At 39.7% G+C, this 20096-nt stretch overlaps 1 protein-coding gene and 1 long non-coding RNA gene across 6 annotated transcripts in view; one reads left to right on the forward strand and one right to left on the reverse strand.

Moving 5' to 3' along the window:
* The window catches only part of LOC308513399, a 66470-nt gene extending 50643 nt beyond the window's left edge, over window positions 1-15827 (reverse strand). Inside the window, exon 1 of the long non-coding RNA XR_013995536.1 lies at window positions 15524-15827. This is a non-coding gene — a long non-coding RNA (uncharacterized lncRNA). The remainder of the gene's footprint in view (window positions 1-15523) is intronic.
* KCNC2 (potassium voltage-gated channel subfamily C member 2) overlaps window positions 14131-20096 on the forward strand; it is a 215477-nt gene continuing 209511 nt past the window's right edge. For all 5 annotated transcript variants that reach the window (XM_081083386.1, XM_081083388.1, XM_081083387.1 and 2 more), the window contains exons 1-2: window positions 14131-14440; window positions 15037-15742. In XM_081083386.1, the coding sequence (XP_080939512.1) occupies window positions 15056-15742 (687 nt within the window). In that variant the 5' untranslated portion in view covers window positions 14131-14440; window positions 15037-15055. The remainder of the gene's footprint in view (window positions 14441-15036; window positions 15743-20096) is intronic.

Here is a 20096-nt window from a genome sequence, read left to right on the forward strand (position 1 = left end):
GCTTCCTCTCTCTAACATTGACAGATAAAGAAATGAATAAATAAAGACAACAAAATTGTGTTAGAAAACATCACAATTGAGAATAGGTGGGGATTTGCTGTGGACACTTGAAGATGATGTGACTTTGTTTAAAAAGGAAAAACGTTGTGACATAAGAACTAAAATGAAGAAACACAAGAACTTAAAAACAGAACAATGGGAATCATAAATATTAAGAGGATTTTGAGTGATAGATTTATTGGTGGGACTTTATCTAAAGTTCACCAAAATACTGTACATTCTTAAATAGAAGAGTAGCACTGACTTAGGAATCTTAATTGATACGTTGAGTTGGCAAGAATTAGTTGGACAATAGGTTGGTGGTGGCAGCTATTGCAATTATCCAAATATTAAAGAATTTCCCCTACAGAGCAAGTTTTGTTATAATGGAGAAGTAAAGAAGAAATAGGTATAAGGTTGTGGAAAATAAACTGATGGACAAAAGTAGATCCAGAGACATAGAATTAGTTACTTATTAATTTCTGTTGTCATTGACTGAGGTGACATTTAAACACAGATTTATTTAATTGTTCCCCTTTTGTTCATGACCCATCTTTCTTTTCTAGCTCTTTTTTATAGCTGTCAGTAATCTTTCATAGTTTATTTTTGTTTCCCACTCTTTTGGGTTTTTAAGATTTTTATTATCATCTTTGGTTATTTGATTTTCAAATTTTTTTATTCTTCAGAAATATTGACAATTAAAACAATATCCTTTTTCTTTTCACATCTTTAACATAAATGGTGTACAGTATGTTTCTTATAATTTGTAATCCTTCAGTATATTATCTATTTTATTATTTCATTTGTGTTTATTTCTTTTTCAAAATTTATCATCACTTTTTGTATTGCACTGTTATTGCTGTCAAGAATTAGCTCCTGAAAGTAATTTATTTTATTATTTTTCCTTTGATAAATAAGTTAGTCAATTTATGTATAATTTTTGTGTTTACTTTTTATTATTTTTTCCTAAGGTTTAATTTATAGTGATTTTAGAAATGAAGATAAATATATTTTAAACTTATTTTGTTATGTATTTTAAAATAATGAAATTATTTTATAGAAAATTTATACTTCTGTTACAGCTTTGATTGCCTCCTATATTATTTGATATGTTTTATTTTTAATGTAGTTAAGATGTATTCATGATATTATAAATATATAACATGGTAGTTTTTAAAATTACAAATGTATAATTTAGTATTTAAATATTTTTAAATTGATGTTTCTATCTCTCTCCTTTTCTCTCTGAAATCAATAAAGATATATTTAAAAAAACAAAACAAAAAGAAAACAAACAAACAAAAGAATCCCCACAATGATGAGGTAGCTCCTAATGGCCAAAGCCAGAACAAGTTGAGCAACAAAATAAAAACAAACAAACTATGATCATAACCAAACTATGAAATAAATATGCATAAGTCCATACAGATATACCTAAATGATTGAATAAAATCAGGGAGAATAAGCCAATCTTTCAAGCAGGAGAATTCCTAGTAGCTTTTGTAGATACTCTGTCTTCAAAGAGTTGGGACATAATTCCCCACTTCTTAAAAGTGAGCTACACATAGTGACATCGTGACTTCCAAAGAATACAGGGTGGAAATGGAAGAAAAAGAGTAACTTTACAGTGAAAAAACCTGACAAATACTACCTCAGCCAAGTGTAATCAAGAGCAATTAGACATGTTGATCACATGAGAAGGGGACTTTACCCCCGTGGCCTCTCTCCCCAAACCTATAACCTCAGCCTACTCATTAAGAAAAAAATCAGAACTCAAATCGAGGGACGTTTTACAAAATATGTGATCAGCACTGTTTGAAACTGTCAAGGTTACCCAAAACCAGAAAAGCCTAAGAAAATGTCACAGTCAAGAGAAACCTAAGTGTACATGACAATGAAATATAATGTGGTATCCTGGAGATCCTGCAACAGACAAAAATGACATTAGGCTAAAAACTAAGAAAATATGAATAAAATATGGACTTTAGTTAACAATAATGATTGGTTCATTAGTTGTGACAAAGGTACCATAGCAATGTATGCTATTAAGGCTGTGGATATATAAAAACTCTCTTTACTACCTTCTCAATTTTTCTGTATATCTAAAACTGTTCTAAACTAAAATGTTCATTTAAAAAATCTGTTGTGGGAGTAATTTTTTTGTTCTTTTCCCCACCATAAAATGTTTTCTTTGATCTGTAATTCTATCCTGCATGTCATTTAGATAGTAGTCTAAAATAGAAAAGCCACTAAAACAGACTCTTACTAATGTAGTTTGTAACAATATGCCTGAGAGAAAAAGATCAATGGGAGAGTGTCCTTGTGATATTATAGTCAGAGACGCTGCAGAAAACCACGAAATTCTTGGAAAGTTGTCCTACAGAGAGAGCACTGAGAATCTTATTAACCTGAATAGCTGGGCATGGGCCCTGACTTTAGCTTTTTGGTAAGTGCAAAAGCAATTCTGGTTCACAATAAAGATAATGAATCACTGCTTTATCACGTGATTTAGCACTGTACACATAATAAATATATACTGTCTCTAGACTCTCTTTACTCTCTCTCTCTCTCTGATATAATCATTTAATTTGAAGTTGCTATACAATCTAGCTGAACCATGATCAGCTCATAGCTCATAGTTCTTCATCTTTCTTTACAAGACCTTGCCTATAACCACAAACTAAATTTCTCTGGCCTGGATGCTTGGAGTATAGAGATAAATAAGATATACATGCTTCTCATCCTAATAGAGGTTACAGTATGATGAGAAAGACAAATATTAAACAAGTAATTATCCAGACAACTAATCAATTATAAAGGTGATAAGTGCTATGAAAGAAGAACTGAGGATATAACAGGTCCATTTGCCCAATGTTTGTGTTTCTGAGTGGAGGCGAGTGTCAGGGAAGGTTTCCATAATGAAGTAATGTTGAATCTGAGACGTGAAGGATGAATTGAGTTAGCTAGTGTGTAGGTGTGGAGTTCAAGAGAGTGTCAATCAAGCAATTAAGACGTTTAGAGGCAAAGGGAAGAGTATTGCAGAAGTTCTGTGTGGGAAAATCCAACTAATGCAATAATTCAGACAAAGAGAGGAAATGCTGGGGAAAGAATTTTCCTGTGATTTTAAAGAATCATTTCACAGATTACATACTAATTACAATAGTCAAAATGTACCTTTACATGAAGAGATTTCATGGTCCCTTAATTACCAAATAACCAACTTAGCATCACCCATAGTAGTAGAATTGCTTATGCATGTCTTCAGATGGGATTTGGTAAAAAAGTACACTATATCATCTATGTGATATTCTTTCCAAAAATATTTAATTGAATCTAATAATGAGAGAAAATTAGACAATTCCAGAACATGGGACACTCTGCAAGACAAATGGCCTGGACTTTTTGAAAAAAAAAAAAAAAAATCATGAGAAACAAAGGAAGAGCAACATGTTCAAGATGAAGAGAGATAAAAGAGAAATAATGAGCACATGCAAATATGTGAATATTAATTAGGTACTGGATTGGGAAAATCAACATGGAATATTTATTAGACATTATGGAATCATTGTTAATTTTCTTAGGTATTATAAATATATAAGAGAATGTTTTTATTCATAGGAGATACATGCTAAAATATTTAGAAATGAAGTTTCAGGTCTTCTACAGCTTATTTTCAGTTGAGTCAGCAATATACTCACACATATCTGCATGTGTGTATATATAATGTTAATGTGTATGCATATAAGTGTAATGAAATATTTGTATATTTAATGAGTGAGTTAAGTTCACCAGCAATGAAAGGAATGTAAAGCAATCAAACAATAATAAAGCATTTCCCTCTTATCTTAATAAAAAGGGTAAATTATGCCTCTCACACCATTTACTAAGGCAGAAAAGGTAGAAAAATTCTCAATATCTTTCCTTAAATATTAAAAAGTAAATGTTTAAAATCTAAAGGAATCACTCCTGCATATTTTGAAAATGTGAACAACCAGAACATTTTCCAGCTGTCCTAGATATTAGAAAACAAAATCTTAAGGTTTTCATATGTTAAGTGAGAGTTTCTACCTTTTTCCTGGAAGAAAAATGTCCAACCCTATGGGGTCTCCTCTCTTCTCAGTGGCATATGGGTACTGGGTATGCTCTAGCAACATTTAGAAAATTGTATTTACAGGTATGCTTCATGGCCATATGTTTTCATTCCATTTTTATTGCAAGTATTTTTGCTCGAACAAAGTAGTTTTGTCTTTATATGAAGAGATTCAGGGCTTTTAGTTTGCCAGCCTGAGAATGGGGCTTCTGGGTACTCTTTTTTAATAGATTGTGCAAGTTGTCATTTTTGCTTGTGTTGTGTGTGTGTGAGAGAGAGAGAGTTTTAAGTTCAGCAATGGTACACAAATATTTCTGTATTGCTTTGTTTCACTGTGTAATAGATTCTAGTATGATTCCCATGAGTTAGAATCTGTGAAAACATTTTCCTTACTAAGAAAAAAAATGCATAGGAAATTAACTTGCTTCTAAGTCCTGGTGGAAGTGATGAAACTTGATGTTTAATGATGCTCCCTTGTGATTTGGAGTGCACATTTCTAAGACTGGGCAAGACTACAATTAAATTTCTAGTTTCTTCTATTGCCTAGAGGGAGAGTTCATCCAAGCTGATCCAGGCATTGCTTTCTAATAATTTCCTTTGCATCTGCTGTGACAACACGACACATTTCATTCTCCTATAACCACTGAAGTCAGAACTTTTTCCCTACAGCTAACATGAATTCCTAAACTTGTAACTTTATTTTGGTGTTATCTTGTTCAGATGAGAAATAACAGTTTAAAAGATATTTCTGAAAGAATAAAAATGCATAAGCATTTATTTTATACTGAACATTTTCTCGGTTCTCCATATAGTGTTTGTGTTGCTCAGGGTTTGGGAGTAAAACATAAGGAAGATGATAATTGATACAGTTGATGGGAGCAAAGTTGAAGAGTGTTAGGGCTGAAGGTTCTGTCTGTGGTCCCCACTTTCTTTTAGCCTGGATTCTCACTTCTTTTCTTTCCTTTTTTTTAAAAGTGGATTTGTTGTTGTTGTTGTTTTAATATATTTTTATTGATTTTTTGCAGAGAGGAAGGGAGAGGGATAGAGAGTTAGAAACATCAGAGAGAAACATCAATCAGCTGCCTCCTGCACACCCACTACTGGGGATGTGCCCGCAACCAAGGTACATGCCCTTGACCGGAATCGAACCTGGGACCCTTCAGTCCACAGGTCGACGCTCTATCCACTGAGCCAAACCAGTTAGGGCATCACTTATTTTCTTAAATTTATATTTACACCTTTCCCAAAGTTATAGGTGAAAAACAAGAAAAAAAAAAGAGGTATATTATTATATTGTGTAAACTTTGCTTTTCATAAAGCCACAACAATTCAAAGATGGAGAAAAAAATAAAGTCATAACTATTTGCAGTACCTCACCGTATACAAAAGAGGGTCCTCCTTTTCCTTTTGCCCTCTGCACTGCACAATTCTTCTCCTTAAGAAAAGCGAAATGCCTTCTTGGACTTTGGGTGACTGATGCAAAGTTAACTATGTCAAGACAATCATTACGCAACAATGAATCTGAGCAGAAATTTGAATGATATACAGGGCAATCCAGGAAAAAATCCATGAGAATAGCAATTGAGGGAAAAGGTAGTAAATGCAATGGTCCCAAGTTAGGAACTAGTTCAGTACATTAGTGAATAGAAATAAGACTACAGGGACTGGACATAAGGTTAGGTTTGCAATATCATAGGAATCTTTGTAGTGTCCACCAAGATCTATTGCTTTTAAAGCCCCGAGCTTCAATGTAAAGTGTCCAACTCCCCTGGTTTCCCTTGGGCTTCCATACTGGAGAAACTCGTTGGTTTATAAACTTAGTTCTAGGTAGTCTGCCTTTGGAAAGTTTATTTCTTTTAGTTATAGTCTTTGATTATGTTCTCTAACTTGGTTCTATAGCCCAATACTTTTTTTGTGGTTACTGCCAAAAAAGGGGACAAAATAAATGAAATGATTAGTAGTAAAAGCAGAAAGTATTGTCTTTAGGATTAGGGAAGAGTGTATTGTGCGTATTGTTTTTATATTACATTAATAAATTGTGACACCCATCACAGTAATGGAATAAAATATAAAAATGATGCTCTTAAATCTGTTTAACTAAATGTACAAATTTAATTATGGCAATAAAAAGACTCCAGGACATTCAAAGAATACTGGACTTTTTAAGATTATGAATCTATGGAATTGAATTGAGGTTGTTTTTTTTTCCTGACAGAAATTCTAAAAGTGTTTTATATCGCTTGGAAACAACTGTGTGTTTCATAGCGTAGTTTAACATTTTCTTTGAGAGGTTGTTTTGCCATGCTAATTCATACTGGAGTTATAATTTTTTTCATTTCTGTCCCCCAAATTGCATGATAGACTACTCTAAGCTATTTTATAGTTCTCTCTCTCTCTCTCTCTCTCTCTCTCTCTCTCTCTCTCTCTCTCTTTCTCTCCTCTTACAGGAGGACATGTTTATTGACTTTAGAGAGAAGGTAAGGAAGAGAGAGAGCGAGAAACATCAATGTGAGAGAGAAATATCGCCCCAACCTGGGATGGAACCTGCATCCTAGGTATGTGCCCTGACCAGGGATCAAACCTGCAACCTTTCGGTATACAGGGTGACACTCAAACCAACTGAGTCACACTGGCCAGGGCCCCATAGTTTTATTTTATTTTTTTGAATAAATTGAAACAGGTTTCCATGGTCTGGTTAAAGGAAAAGAATTTCAATAATGTTTGCCTTTGTCTGGTTCCTCTTTAGAACTGCTTCTTTGCTCTGACATTATTTTTACTTCCCTTGATTCTGTTTGAAACCTGCATATAGTAGCTTTTCAGAAGCCTGCTTTTCCACTTGTCTAGAGGTCTTTCTAAATAATGAAGCTAAACTGGTGTGCTTATATCTGCTTTACTTTTATTACAAGTCTCTTTCAACTTTCTCATTCCTGTGCTCTTACTTTTATTTCCTGGGGAAACCAACCTGATTATTTTCAGCCTTTTGCAAAAAAATATTTGTGACTCATGGTTTCCATTTTATTCTTCTGTATTAAAGAAATGTAAGCATGGTCTTTTTAAAAAAATCTGCTTTACTTACCTATTTTGATTAATGCTTTTATCTTATGCTATTTATTCAAGAGAAGGAGGAAATATAGCTCTGAGATATTTTGATAATTGGTTTTTCATTCACTAAATAGTTGGTATGCTTCAAGTATGGTATTTATTTTTTGCCATGTCTATGATCTTCTATTTTCTGTTCAAATCATGGTTCTATGTATATTCAAATCATGGCTCTACCATTTACTCTCTGACTGGGATGCAAGCATTGGAATTAAACACCTGAGGGTGTGAATGTTACCAGCTGTCCCTTACTAGCTTGGTAATATTGGGCAAGTTATTTTAGAATTCTAGTCTCCACATCAGTAAAATGCTGGTAAAATCAGAGGTTGCACATCAAATGAGTTAAATCCAAACTTCTTGGTATTTTATTTTGCACTTACATACTTAAAAAAGTTTTGACTACTGCAATTACTAATAATTATTTTTTCCTTAATCACTCTCACAATCCCTTGTTCAATATGAAGAACACGAGTTCTCAATACTTGCTTGTTATACTGCTTGTAATGGACAATAAATAATATATGTAAATATGGAGTCTATAGCTTGTTGTCAATAAATATTAGTTCTCTTCCTGCCTCACTCCCCCTTTAATATATTCCGTAGGTGCAAAGTTCAGTTAATTTCTTGTCATAGTTTTATAATCATTCACTTCAATATAGCTTCTTATAAATGTTTCAAAACGTATAAGATGCTTTTTTAAAATACAGATTTGAAATTGCAGAAATTGGTGCAGACCAATCAACTGAACCATAAAACCAGGGTGGGACCTTTTGCATTTTAAAAAGCTTCACCCTTCACCGGGGACTCTAATGCACTTCCAAGCATAGAACTCTATCATAGCTGAGAGGTCATAAAGACAATGTAAAGAGAGGAAATCTATAAACATATATAATGTAGTAGAGTAAGTCATGCATGTATGAAATCATTAGCGGTAGAAGACAGGAAAGTACTAAAAGTACAGATTATAAAATTTTAATGAAATGTCTTATTGAGCATCCATGATCTATTACAGAACAAGAGCAATAGGAAGTAAAGTACACTTTATTGATATCTGTCAATAATTTACCCTTCAAGGGAGAGCAGCCACCCTAGGAAGAGCTCCTGCGTATTGCCCCCTTTGTAAGTTAGAATGACTTCAAGTAGTATGACAGATAACCATTTACTAAGGCTCTCTCTCTCTCTCTCTCTCTCTCTCTCTCTCTCTCTCTCTCCATCTTTCTCTCATCTATATCATCTATCTAATCTACCTTCATCATCATCATCTATTTAAATGAATGGCTGGTGCAGAGAGCTATGGTCCAGAATTTTTCATAATGAGAAGGTCATTTTTCAACACTTGCTTTTAATGTTCATCAATCAACATTGTCTTATATTTACTGAGAAATTTTCTCTTCCTTCAACCTAAAATGCCTTTTCTCAGCACTATTACACATTAATTTTCTAAGTATACAGTAAGCTCAAATTGGCTAAATGTCTATGTTATTATGCAGAGTACTTTGGCAAAGCCTCTGGTATTTGACAACCAATGCAAATTGTGTATTTCTTACAAATCAAAAGACCAAGTTGTAAATTGGTAATCCATATATTTTTTCATATGTAGATCTGCCTTATAATTATCACAAGTAAATATGTTGGGTAGTTAAAAAAAATGTGTTGCACATAATAGGTTATTAAAAGATGGTTAATACATACATTTTTAAATTGAAAAAAAATCAGACTTATTGCAAGAATTTTAGAGTTTTGATTTCATTAGATCTGTACTAGAGGCCCGGTGAACGAATTTGTGCACGGGTGGGTTTCTTTGGCCTGGCCTGCAATCAGGGCCGGTGGGTCAGGGGGAAGGACCACGTGAGATTGGTCAGCCATGGGAGCTTGGCTGTGGGAGTACACTGACCATCAGAGGGCAGCTCCTGTGTTGAGTGTCTGCCCCCTGGAGGTCAATACACATCATAGCAACCAGTCGACCAGTCATAATGGTCACTTGGGCTTTTATATATATGTAGATGGGATATCCAACATTTGAGCTAGTTTTGACTTCTGTACAAGGCAGTATGGAATAACAGATACAAGTCAGAGGATATGGGTTATAGTCCTGCTTCTGCCAAGTATTAACTGTGATTTTGGGATGAAAGCTTTTCTTCATTTGATAATACAAGTTACTATGAATAGATGCCTAAAATGTGCCAATGATGGATGTCCTTACATGTTCCATTGGCCTATGTCATTTAATCGTCAAGTTAACTATACTGTCATCATCCCCATTCTATAGGTGAGGAAATTGAGGCTCAAGGAGGTGTATAACTTTTTACAGGTCAGATATCTCATGAACAATACTTAGAAGATAAACTCCATTTTATTTGCTTCCAAGGCCTGTGGAATTTGCAATTAACTATTGTAAAATACTCCCTCTCAAAAATTTATGAAATTAGAAAATATATATCATATATTAGTTTTCTTTTAGGATTCACAACACATGATGTTAGTTATTGTTAAGAAGGCAGTAGTAAGTAAGCTTATATTTTTTACTTTTCAGATGAAGGAAACGTAGAGGATGAATCATCTTGTATAACAAACAATTTCAAAGCATGATAACCTAAATATAGTTTTTTATTTAGCTCAAGATTCTGTGGCTCAGTGTATCTGGACTAGGGTCAACTGGACAGTTCTTCTGGATCATGTATGAGAGCAAGACAATTCTAGTTTTGGAGATTGGCTGGCTATCATCTAGATCAGGGGTGGGAAACTTTTTTCTGCCAAGGGTCATTTGGATATTTATAACGTCATTTGTGGGCCATACTAACTTATTAACTTAGAAATTAGCATATTTAGTCGAACATTTAATTAAGTTACCCCTAATGCCTTGGCAGGATCAGACCAAATGATTTCACGGGCCAGACGTTCCACACCCCTGATCTAGGGGAAGAGATGAGAAGTGTATTGCTGCTGGGAAGCACTTTATTTCATTTTTAAAAAATCCTTATTCTGTTTTGTTCTCTGACTTGCTTCCTAATGCTATTTCTCTTTGTACAAAAGAGGTTTTGTGTGTATATGTGTGTGTGAAAGGAGAGAGAGAGAGAGGGGGGGGGGGAGGGGAGGGGAGGGGAGGGGAGGGGAGGGAAGGGGAGAGGAGAGGAGAGGAGAGGAGAGGAGAGGAAGCTAAGTCTTGTTCTCATAGTACCAGGGCAGGGTTCCAAGAAAGAAAGAGAGAGCACAGATGCCTGAAGGACCTTCTAAAGCTGAGGCTTTGTACTGGTACAACATCACTTCATTTCATTCTATTGGCCAAAGCAAGGTATACAGCTGGTACAGATTTAAGGGCTGGAGAAATAGACTTGATGGGAGAAGGTGAAGAGCCTCATATGACCTTACAAAGGGTCATACCTATAGGGAGGGATGGGAAACAGTGGCCATTTTTTAGTCTACTGAAGAGGAACTTGCCTATAAATAGTATTTTGTTTTTTGAAGGTGAAGAATATTTTAGAAATTCTTATACTGGACTTTAAAAGAGTTAAATTGTTCAAATGTTAAACTAGCCAGATGTCATTTTGACATTCACACTGTGGCTTCATGAGATCAAGCCACACTTCTGGTGGGGATGTCCTGCTAGGTTTCTATAGCTCTCTGTAATGTTGACTGGAGGCTATAAAGGAAGCAGCCTTTCAGCCACTTCTCCACAGGGGGCAATGTCTCTGGTCTTTTAAATCCTTGCTCTACACAGACCAACAAAGGAAACCACAACTGCTTTTTCTCTCAGCTTTCCATTGCTATCTTTTAAAGATTTGTTTTCTTTTCACTTTTGTCTTTTACAGCAAGATCAGCGGAGTTAGCTGGAGGGGTTTTCTGTACTCTTGTGTCTTATATAATAAAGCCTGGATATTTGTCTTAGGCTCTTCCCCTCTTATATTGACAAAGAAAACAGACAAAAACAAAGACTATTACATTCACTGCTTTATCAATTCTCCAGTGAAATGCAATCTCATCCTTTTATTTCTCACATTCTTATTTTCAAACTTATTGGACATGTTCTCTAATGTTACATCTAATCCTTTATGAATCACAAGAAAAGTCTGACTTCTAAAAGATGATCCCTCTTGTCAATGTGATTATTTCTAGGTAGCTATATACGCTTAGAATCACATTGATTAGTTACATCTTTTTCTCATTTGCCCCTCATGAGTCCTTTGTATCCTCCGCCTCCCCCCGCTTTTTTTTTTTTTTGGTTTCTCTATAGATCCCTCATAATACACCTTTCTTATAATCAAACTGAAGGTTTTCATGATTGGTTCTTGCCAACTGTATAAGTTATCGTTCTAAAAGTCTTATAATTTAATGTGAATATATCCTCTACTTAAATTAAAAAGGAGTAATTTATGTAAATCATTTTGCACAGAGTAAGAGCTCAGTAAATGTTATCTATTATTATAAATATTTCTGCTACTATATTTTCTATTGGTAATTTATTTTAAAGCAAACCATATGACTTTTTATCTCTACTGAATTCATAATATTAAGCTATATAAGGAACCATATAGACAACATGAAGATGCATGTTAGAATTTGAATATAATTTTTCTTTGTAAAATTTCAGGCAATTGAAATGAACTATTCTTGTTACTTTTAGAAATTCCTCAGTGATTGATAACAGCAAAAAAACTGGAAGCACTCCCTCAGTATTTAGCTTTTGCACATTTTTGTATGTGTTAGTAAAGGGAATTTATATTTTCACGAGGCTGCTCCTTAGTTTATTACTGCGCACTTACTGTCATATTGTTAGTGCATTTTTACAAACGTATACATGCCCTATTTTCTTACATTAGTTTCCTAGATATCAATGAGCTTTGAAAGACCTTTCAGATCTTCACTTTAGTTATTTACTGCCATAACAGATAGGTATCTTTAGTAAACTGTTTATCTTTCACTGCCCACCTTGCAGGTCCCTCTAATGCTAAAACTTTATCAGTAACTCATAACTCTCGCTCTTTTCAGATCATAGTGTTAGTATCAATCACTGTTTTTCAAACAGATTTCCTCTTCTTACAACCTGGTGTTTCACCTACTCTGTGGACCTCAATCCTGTCAAAGCATACCTGTGGAATAGGCACTCACTTCCTCCTTCCTCCCGCTCTCCCTCACTTCCTAGAAATATACACACAGACACAGAAACACATATTTTTTGGTGGTGGTGAGAGCTGATAAGGGTTGAATTGTCTCCCAGCCTCCCTTCATCCCTCTCCAAAGAGAGATGCTGAAGTCCTCATCCCCAGCACCTCAGAATGTGGCCTTATTTGGAGATAGGTTCTTTATAGAGATGGTTCAGGTTAAAATGAAGGCATTAAGGTGGGTCCTAATCATTAGGTCTTTTAGTGCTTTTCTGCAAGGGGGAATTTGGACACAGAGCCAGCCTGCATAAAGAGAGAATGATGCGAAGAGACACAGGGAGGATTTGGCCATGTACAAGCCAAGGAGGCCTGCAATAGATCCATTTCTCAGAGCCCTCAGAAGAAACCAATCCTGACAACACCTCTTGGCCTCCAGAACGGTGGGATATGTGTTTCTGCTGTAAACAGTGCAGTTTGTGATACTTTGTTATAGCAGCCCTAGCAAACTCATACAATACGAATTTAAGAATGGGGAGACATTGGCTAATTAGATCATTGCTTTGATACTTGGATACCTGTAGTTTGTCTTTTCCGTTTCTGGTAAAGAAACCCGAATTTTCACTTGCTAGGGCATGTTTCTGGAATAAACTTTTTAAAACTTGTTTTGTTTTATATAATCATGATGTGGTGCCTGGAGACCTACATTTGACAGAAAAGAGCAAGCCAGAGCCATGAATAAGACACTAAAAACCAGACTCACTTGTCACCTGTCTCTCTCTCCCATCAACAGTCATTAAGAAAAAAAAAAAGCAATTGGTTTTAGATTCTCTCTCACTTGTTGGGAGGGGTGGGACAGCGGGAAGAGAAAGGGTGTGGAGAGCGGGGTGTCAATAAGGCAGGCAGAAGCTCCAGAGAGGGTGGGGAAAGAGCATCATCAAAGAAAAATAGATGAACCTGGTTGGTACAACACAGCTTCCCCAGACCCACCCACCCACCCACCCACCCACCCTTCCCCAGCTCTGTGCTCCGGCGGCGGTGGTTGCAGGCGAGCGGCGCGGAAGGGGCAGTTTCAGCAGCGGCTGCTGGTGGGGGAAGAAACAAAACCTGCGGGTCGAAATCGGGGCAGGCTGACTCCACCTTCCAGAGGGCGAGCCCCGACCTCTGCGGCCGGCTCCGCGGCGGCCACGGCCGGCCGATCTGCCCGCGCGCGGCGGGGTCGCGGGGCGCCGGCGGGACCCGCCCCGAGCTCCATGGTTCGCCCGGCCCCGCGCGATGCCGACTCTGCGCGCCGAGCCTGGCGCGGGGCGAGCCCGCCGCTCGCACCATGAAGGCGGGGAGCGCGGCGGGTGGCCGCCAGGGGCTGTCTCCGCGACCCCGGCGCCCAGACGAGCGGCCCCACGGCCTGAGCCCGGAAAACGCCAACAAGTAGTTGCTCAGTGGAGCAGGGCGGCGCGGCTGGGTGTCGGGACGCAGCCCGGCCGCCGGGAGAAGCTCGTCCCCGCGGAAAGCCAAGCAGAGCCACTTTTATCTCGGTCTCGCTAAGGTACCTGGGGCCGGGGGCCGAGGGGGCCGGGAAGGGCAGGCTGACCCTGCAGGCAGGCTCCCTTCCATTCCAATGGGAGTAGGGCTGTGCCGGCGAAGCCCCGGGGAGAGGCGGCGGGGTGCCCAGAAGCGCGGACGCGGGCGGCCGGGACTCGCAGCCCAGGGGGTGTGCCCCCAGCGGCTCTCGCCGCCGCCTCGCCCCTCCTCGAAAGCAGCCCTCCGCCCCCATCCATCCCCCGGGCGTTTGTTTTTCTTGGGCAAGGGGGATGGGGCGGGAAGCGCGGATCACTGTTCTCAGGAATGGATCCTAATGAGTCTTCTCCTTTCCCGAGTCAGAGTATTAGTAACAAGCAATAAGGTGGCAAGGAAATTGGATCAGGAAATTGGTCAGAGGTCTCCTTGGCGAAAGGCGGCATCAGGGGAGGTTTTTTGTTTTGTTTTGCTCTGACTTCTGCGTCCAGGCTGTTTTGCCTGGTCCGCGAGGGAAAGTGGAGGTGAAGCTGGAACAGGTCGCCCAGAGGGCACGCCCTGCGCGCCGGGGAGCAGCGCTCAGCCTTGCAGTTGACGGAGGGTACGCCTGCCCGCGGGGGGGAGGGGGGGGGCTCGGCTGAGTCTGGGGGGCGGAGGGGGGGCTCTCAGCCAACCCTGCCAAGTTGCATCAGCAGAGAGAACTCCCTGCCTAAGGGAATTGTTTCCAGGCCGGGGGAGGGGGAGAGGTTAGGGGAGTCAAACCTAGGGACCCGGGCGGGGGGTGAGGGGGGAGGAGAAAAGGGCCAGAGAGGGGGAGAAAGAGGAGGGAGAGAGCAGGGCTGGGTGGGGAGGATAGGGCCTGGGAGCAGGTTACACATGAGAGAGGACACAGGGGAGGGAGGGTGAGCGGCGGAAAGGCGAAGGAGCAAAGGGAGGGAGGTGTGAAGCAGGGGCAAGGTGTCATGGAAGGTCAAGGAGGGCTCGGACGGCTACCTTCTGGGCTCTCGGGAACCCGGGAGAGGCGTGAGGCTTGAGTGGGGACGGACTGGGCGCTGACCCCCCAGGGCGGGTGGTTGGCCCGCTGCCTCTCTGCCGACCCTGCACCGTGGAAGCCCGGGGCTGGGCGTGGGGGCGGGGGCCGTGGTGCGGCGCTGCCCGCCGAGGTCCTTAACTTGGCTGTGTTCGCCTTCCCCCCAGTCATGTCTGAGCCACAGAGATGGGCAAGATCGAGAACAACGAGAGGGTGATCCTCAATGTCGGGGGCACCCGGCATGAAACCTACCGCAGCACCCTGAAGACCCTGCCCGGGACCCGCCTGGCCCTGCTCGCCGCCTCCGAGCCCCAGGGCGACTGCTTGACGGCGGCGGGCGCCCCGCTGCAGCCCGCGCCCCCTCCGCGCTCGCCGCCGCCGCCGCGACCTCCCCCGCTGTCCCCGGGCCCCCGCGGCTGCTTCGAGGGCGGCGCGGGCCACTGCAGCCCCCGCGGCGGCGGCAATGACCACCCCGGGGGCGGCTGCGAGTTCTTCTTCGACCGGCACCCGGGCGTCTTCGCCTACGTGCTCAACTACTACCGCACCGGCAAGCTGCACTGCCCCGCCGACGTGTGCGGGCCGCTCTTCGAGGAGGAGCTGGCCTTCTGGGGCATCGACGAGACGGACGTGGAGCCCTGCTGCTGGATGACCTACCGGCAGCACCGCGACGCCGAGGAGGCGCTGGACATCTTCGAGACCCCCGACCTCATGGGCGGCGACCCGGGCGACGAGGAGGAGCTGGCGGCCAAGAGGCTGGGCATCGAGGAGGCCGCGGGCCTGGGGGGGCCCGACGGCAAGTCTGGCCGCTGGAGGAGGCTGCAGCCCCGCATGTGGGCGCTCTTCGAAGACCCCTACTCCTCCAGAGCCGCCAGGGTAAGGCCAGAGCCGCCCCCTTCCCTGCTCCTCCCGCTCCTCCCAGCGCCTTCCCCACTTGCTGTGCCTTTGCACCCAGGGCCCTGGGATGGGCCTGGGGGAGGGGAGAATCAGAGGCCCATCTGGTGAAGGGTGATCGCAGGGGCCCTGGCCCTTCCCCCCCACCCCCTCCCCCACCTCAGTTCCCCTTCATCTCCTTCTTCTCTTCCTCAACTCAAACTGAGATTTACTTTAGCAGATGGGACCCGAAGGGCCTATGTCCAGTCCTCTGGGCAAGGCTGTCTGGAACCTTGTCTTGAAACCCTTATCAGACTTCATCTCCAGTTTGTTTTGTTGTTTGTGTTTTCCTGACTCTTTTGCTCCAACTTTTCCTTTAGTTCCGATGTCTCCTTGGGTCTTCTGGTCCCCAGGATTTGACACTTTCTTTCAGTGGGGCCCCGACATGCCTGCACATCTGGCTCACCGGGAGCAGAGGCTGCCATTAGCGATCTAATCTGAGGACAGAGTGGCTGGTGTGGGGGAGGGTGTGCCCGGAGGGTCTCCTCCTGCTGTTGGGGCCATGCTTTCCAAGCCAGGAGGAGGCCGGGAGTGCTGGTCCCAGTGAGGCGGCCCAAGAGCCCACGTGCACACTGAGTTTTGGAGGCAGGTGTCTTTCCCTTTGGGCTGTGTCTATGTTTATTTTACAGGTGGCACGTGAATGAGTCACTTCGGTGATCTAAGTTTCATCCGATTTTCTAAATCTGGGCAATTTAGATTGTAGCGAACTTTATTTTACTCTTTAGACTGTGATCCCATCCTTAACTTTTCTTTTCAGATTCTAGCTTGAGTGACAGCTTAAAGTTGGTTCTTGACATTCCCAATTAATTCTTCAAAATCCCATGAAGGGACTATAAAAGTAACCAGGAATGGTTTCTCCAGTTTAAAGGAAACAAAAGAAATATAAATAACCAAAAATTACATAGTATGTGAATGGTTTTTAATTATATGTGAGAACAGAATACTGTATTTTGTTAAATCTTTGCAACTGCAAGTGTCTGGCTTGCTTCTGACGCCCAGAAAAGACACCCCCCACCCCCTGGGCATAATGGGAATTCTCCCAGCTTCACTTTGGCTCTATTCTTATTATTGTCTTTGCATGTTAGAAGTCTTTGTCTCTGAGATATTGTGCAGCTGTCTCTCTACCAACTTGTCAGATGTGCTTCTGATACCACTTCAGAAGTCTGAAGATATGTTTTGCTTTCAGTGTGAAAAAGTATATAAAGGATGTAAACTATTGCTACTCTATTGGATCTGGAATTTAAATGCATGCATAAATTCTAGTAGGTCCACATTTTCATATTTGAATATTGAATTCAAAACTTCAACTCTGAAATCTTCCTTTTAAGATCATTCTATAAATTCAACAAAAGTTGGCACTCAGAAGAAACAAACGACTACATATTTATTTAAATTAAATCACAGACTCATGACCGTAACATCTGGTCCCCCCCTTCCTCCTCCCTCCCCACCCCTACCTACCCAGTGGAGTGCCACAATGCTCTTTCCACTTGGTGGCTAAAAAGATAATCTGAATTTGTTTTTAGACTCATCATGTGATCTCCCCTCCCCCCCAAATTATGTGCTATAAAAAAGACAGAATATTTATTATCTTTCTTGCATGAGCATATAATATATTTAATGCCTTTTATTGTAGGACAAATTGTATAGCAAAAACTTAAGTAAGAATGTGTTCAATCTTTATTATTGCTATGGAAATTGATTCAATTGATTATTGGTCAAAGGGTAGACCCTTAACTTGAAAATAGTTTTTTAAAAATCTTGCTAAGATTCCATTATAATATTAAGAATTTGACTTGCATTCATTTCAGGTGAGGAAAGAACACAGATTAGAGATTAACACAATGTCAAAGAGCCATTAGAAGCAGAATTAACTGAGAACTGGAGATATGGAAAATTTCTTTGAGATAACCTTGTGAAGACCCTTTAAAGTTTAGATGTAGATGAGGAATATGAAGACTGCAGATGCTAAGTGATGGCCAAGGTCAGACAGCAAGTTAACAAAGGCAGAGCCCAAATTATCTGGAGGTCTCATGACATCCTCTCCAGGCCCTTTCCACCACAACCACTGATTATAACCGACTGGTTTGTGAAATCTCTGCAGATTGTGTTGCTCTCGAGAGTTAATGCAGCATAAGATATTCGCTAGCATTCTGACTCTGAAAGGTCATCTGTGACTTTTTTAATACATGTATTCCTAGACTTTGGCTGGTAGAAATTTTTACCCGGCACCACCCAACATTTCAGTAAAAATATGGGAATTATGATAGTAAATCCATCATTTTTAATTATGAAAATATTCACTATATTCACTTTATTAGCATTTCAAATTGTTTTATTTCTACAATTTTAGTTCTTAAAACTACTAAAATTCAAATTTCTGTATCTGGAATTGGATTTAGAATTGCATGTGTTTATTTTTATGGGCCATTTTTCCCCCTGTCTTCAAACCACAAAGAACAAAACAAACAAAAACAAGAGGGAAATGACCTAACTACTGTAACTATTTGTTAATTTTAAATGTAATATTTAATTAAAAATATAATAAGATAGGGACAATTTTAGTCAAAAATTAGGTTAAAGAAGGAAAATACAGTATATTCTTGTTTTGTAAACATTGCCCCAGTTAAAAGATTTAATGGCCAAATATATCTTGTTCATAAAATATTGTAATCAGTTATTAAAATTTTTAGAACATTTATTTATTCAATGAATATTGAGTATGCATTCACTGTAGGCCAGAAACTATGCAACATACTGGAAATGCATAGAGAAAATATAATCCTTTGCCCTCAATAGGCTCAGCATTATTTTATAATTAAACATTTCCAAAAGATAATATCTATTAAATTTTAAAAAGTACAACAAAATAACAACAAATAAAATTCTAGAGATAGTAAAAAGTTTTTTTCAAAAACAGCTCAATGGAAATTTTGCCTGATATATGCCTGAAAATATTCTATTTAGAAATGATGGTCTTAACATATTGCTAGTCTTTATTATGAAAATGTTAGGCTGTTTTAATCTCCATTGTTGTGCCTTCAAAGTGACTTATAGACTATTTGTAATATTATTGGAGAAGATGATGAAGGCTGTATTTATACCAAACAGCTGGATTTTTGGAGGTATGGTCAAGTGTCTGCATCCCGTTCATATTAATTAAAAGTCATAGCCAACCATATAGCAATGCAAATCCAACCTTCGGAACCCTGAAAAGAATCTGCTGTAACAGTCTGGTGTGATTGCATTTGCCTTATAAGCATCCAAGTGTCTTTTGACCTTTTTCAGGCCACTGTTTTAAAGTTCACATGCTTATATTCTCAGAATACATGCTTATATTCTGAGCATTGGATAGGACCAGAGAGTACTGAATTCAATACATCATTAAAAGAAGCTAGTAACTTCATTAGTCAATTGTATTTTCAGTAGTATATTTGGTCACAAACTAGATGATCTCCACATTAGGTTGGGCTTTAGGCATGCCAAAGGTGAATGTACTAGTAGTTGGACAGATTAGGTATACATTTTTTTTTGTGTGTGATATTTTTCTAAGAGCTCATTTGTGAACTTGAGTTGACAAAACTAAATAAGAGATTAATCAAATAACTTGTATGCATATATGCAAAACCCATGGACACAGACAATAGTGTGGTGAAGGCCTAGGGTGGGGGACAGTGCAGGCTAAAAGGGGAAAAAGGGGGACATATGTAATAGTTTCAACAATGAAGATTTTAAAAAAAGAGAAGGAATTTTTTTTTTCTGTCAAGCACATTTTCAAAGTAACTGAAAACAAGGAAATGTGTGGGTTTACATAAAAAACTCAGGACAACCTTTCCCATTTGAAAAATGTATATCATAACCATTTATATTTATGACTCCAAATAAAGTAAATGCAGTTTTTAGGTCTCATATTTTTGAACTTCTGAGTCATATATCCTTTTTTATTATGACAACCTTTAAAAATATGTCTAAGTGAAATAGCAAAGGGCACTAAAGGACTGGTAAAAGGTAAACACAGATCTCCAGAGGGAAATATATAGTGGCAACATGGTCTAAGTAATAAGCATCACTGTATTATATAAATAATATAATTCTGCTTGAAGTATAAAGGGCTTTTCTTTTACAAGATTAGTCAAGATTAAAAAAAATTATTGATTGATTTGAGAGAGAGAGGAAGGGGGAGAGAGAATATTGATAAGTTATTGTTCCACTTATCTATGCATTCATTCATTGTTTCTTGTTTTCATGTATGTGCCTTGACCAGGGATCAAACCCACAGCCTTGGTGATCAGGAACC

The sequence above is a fragment of the Myotis nattereri genome, assembly GCF_964212035.1.
Source record: "Myotis nattereri genome assembly, chromosome: 2".
In the NCBI taxonomy this organism is placed as follows: Eukaryota; Metazoa; Chordata; class Mammalia; order Chiroptera; family Vespertilionidae; genus Myotis; species Myotis nattereri.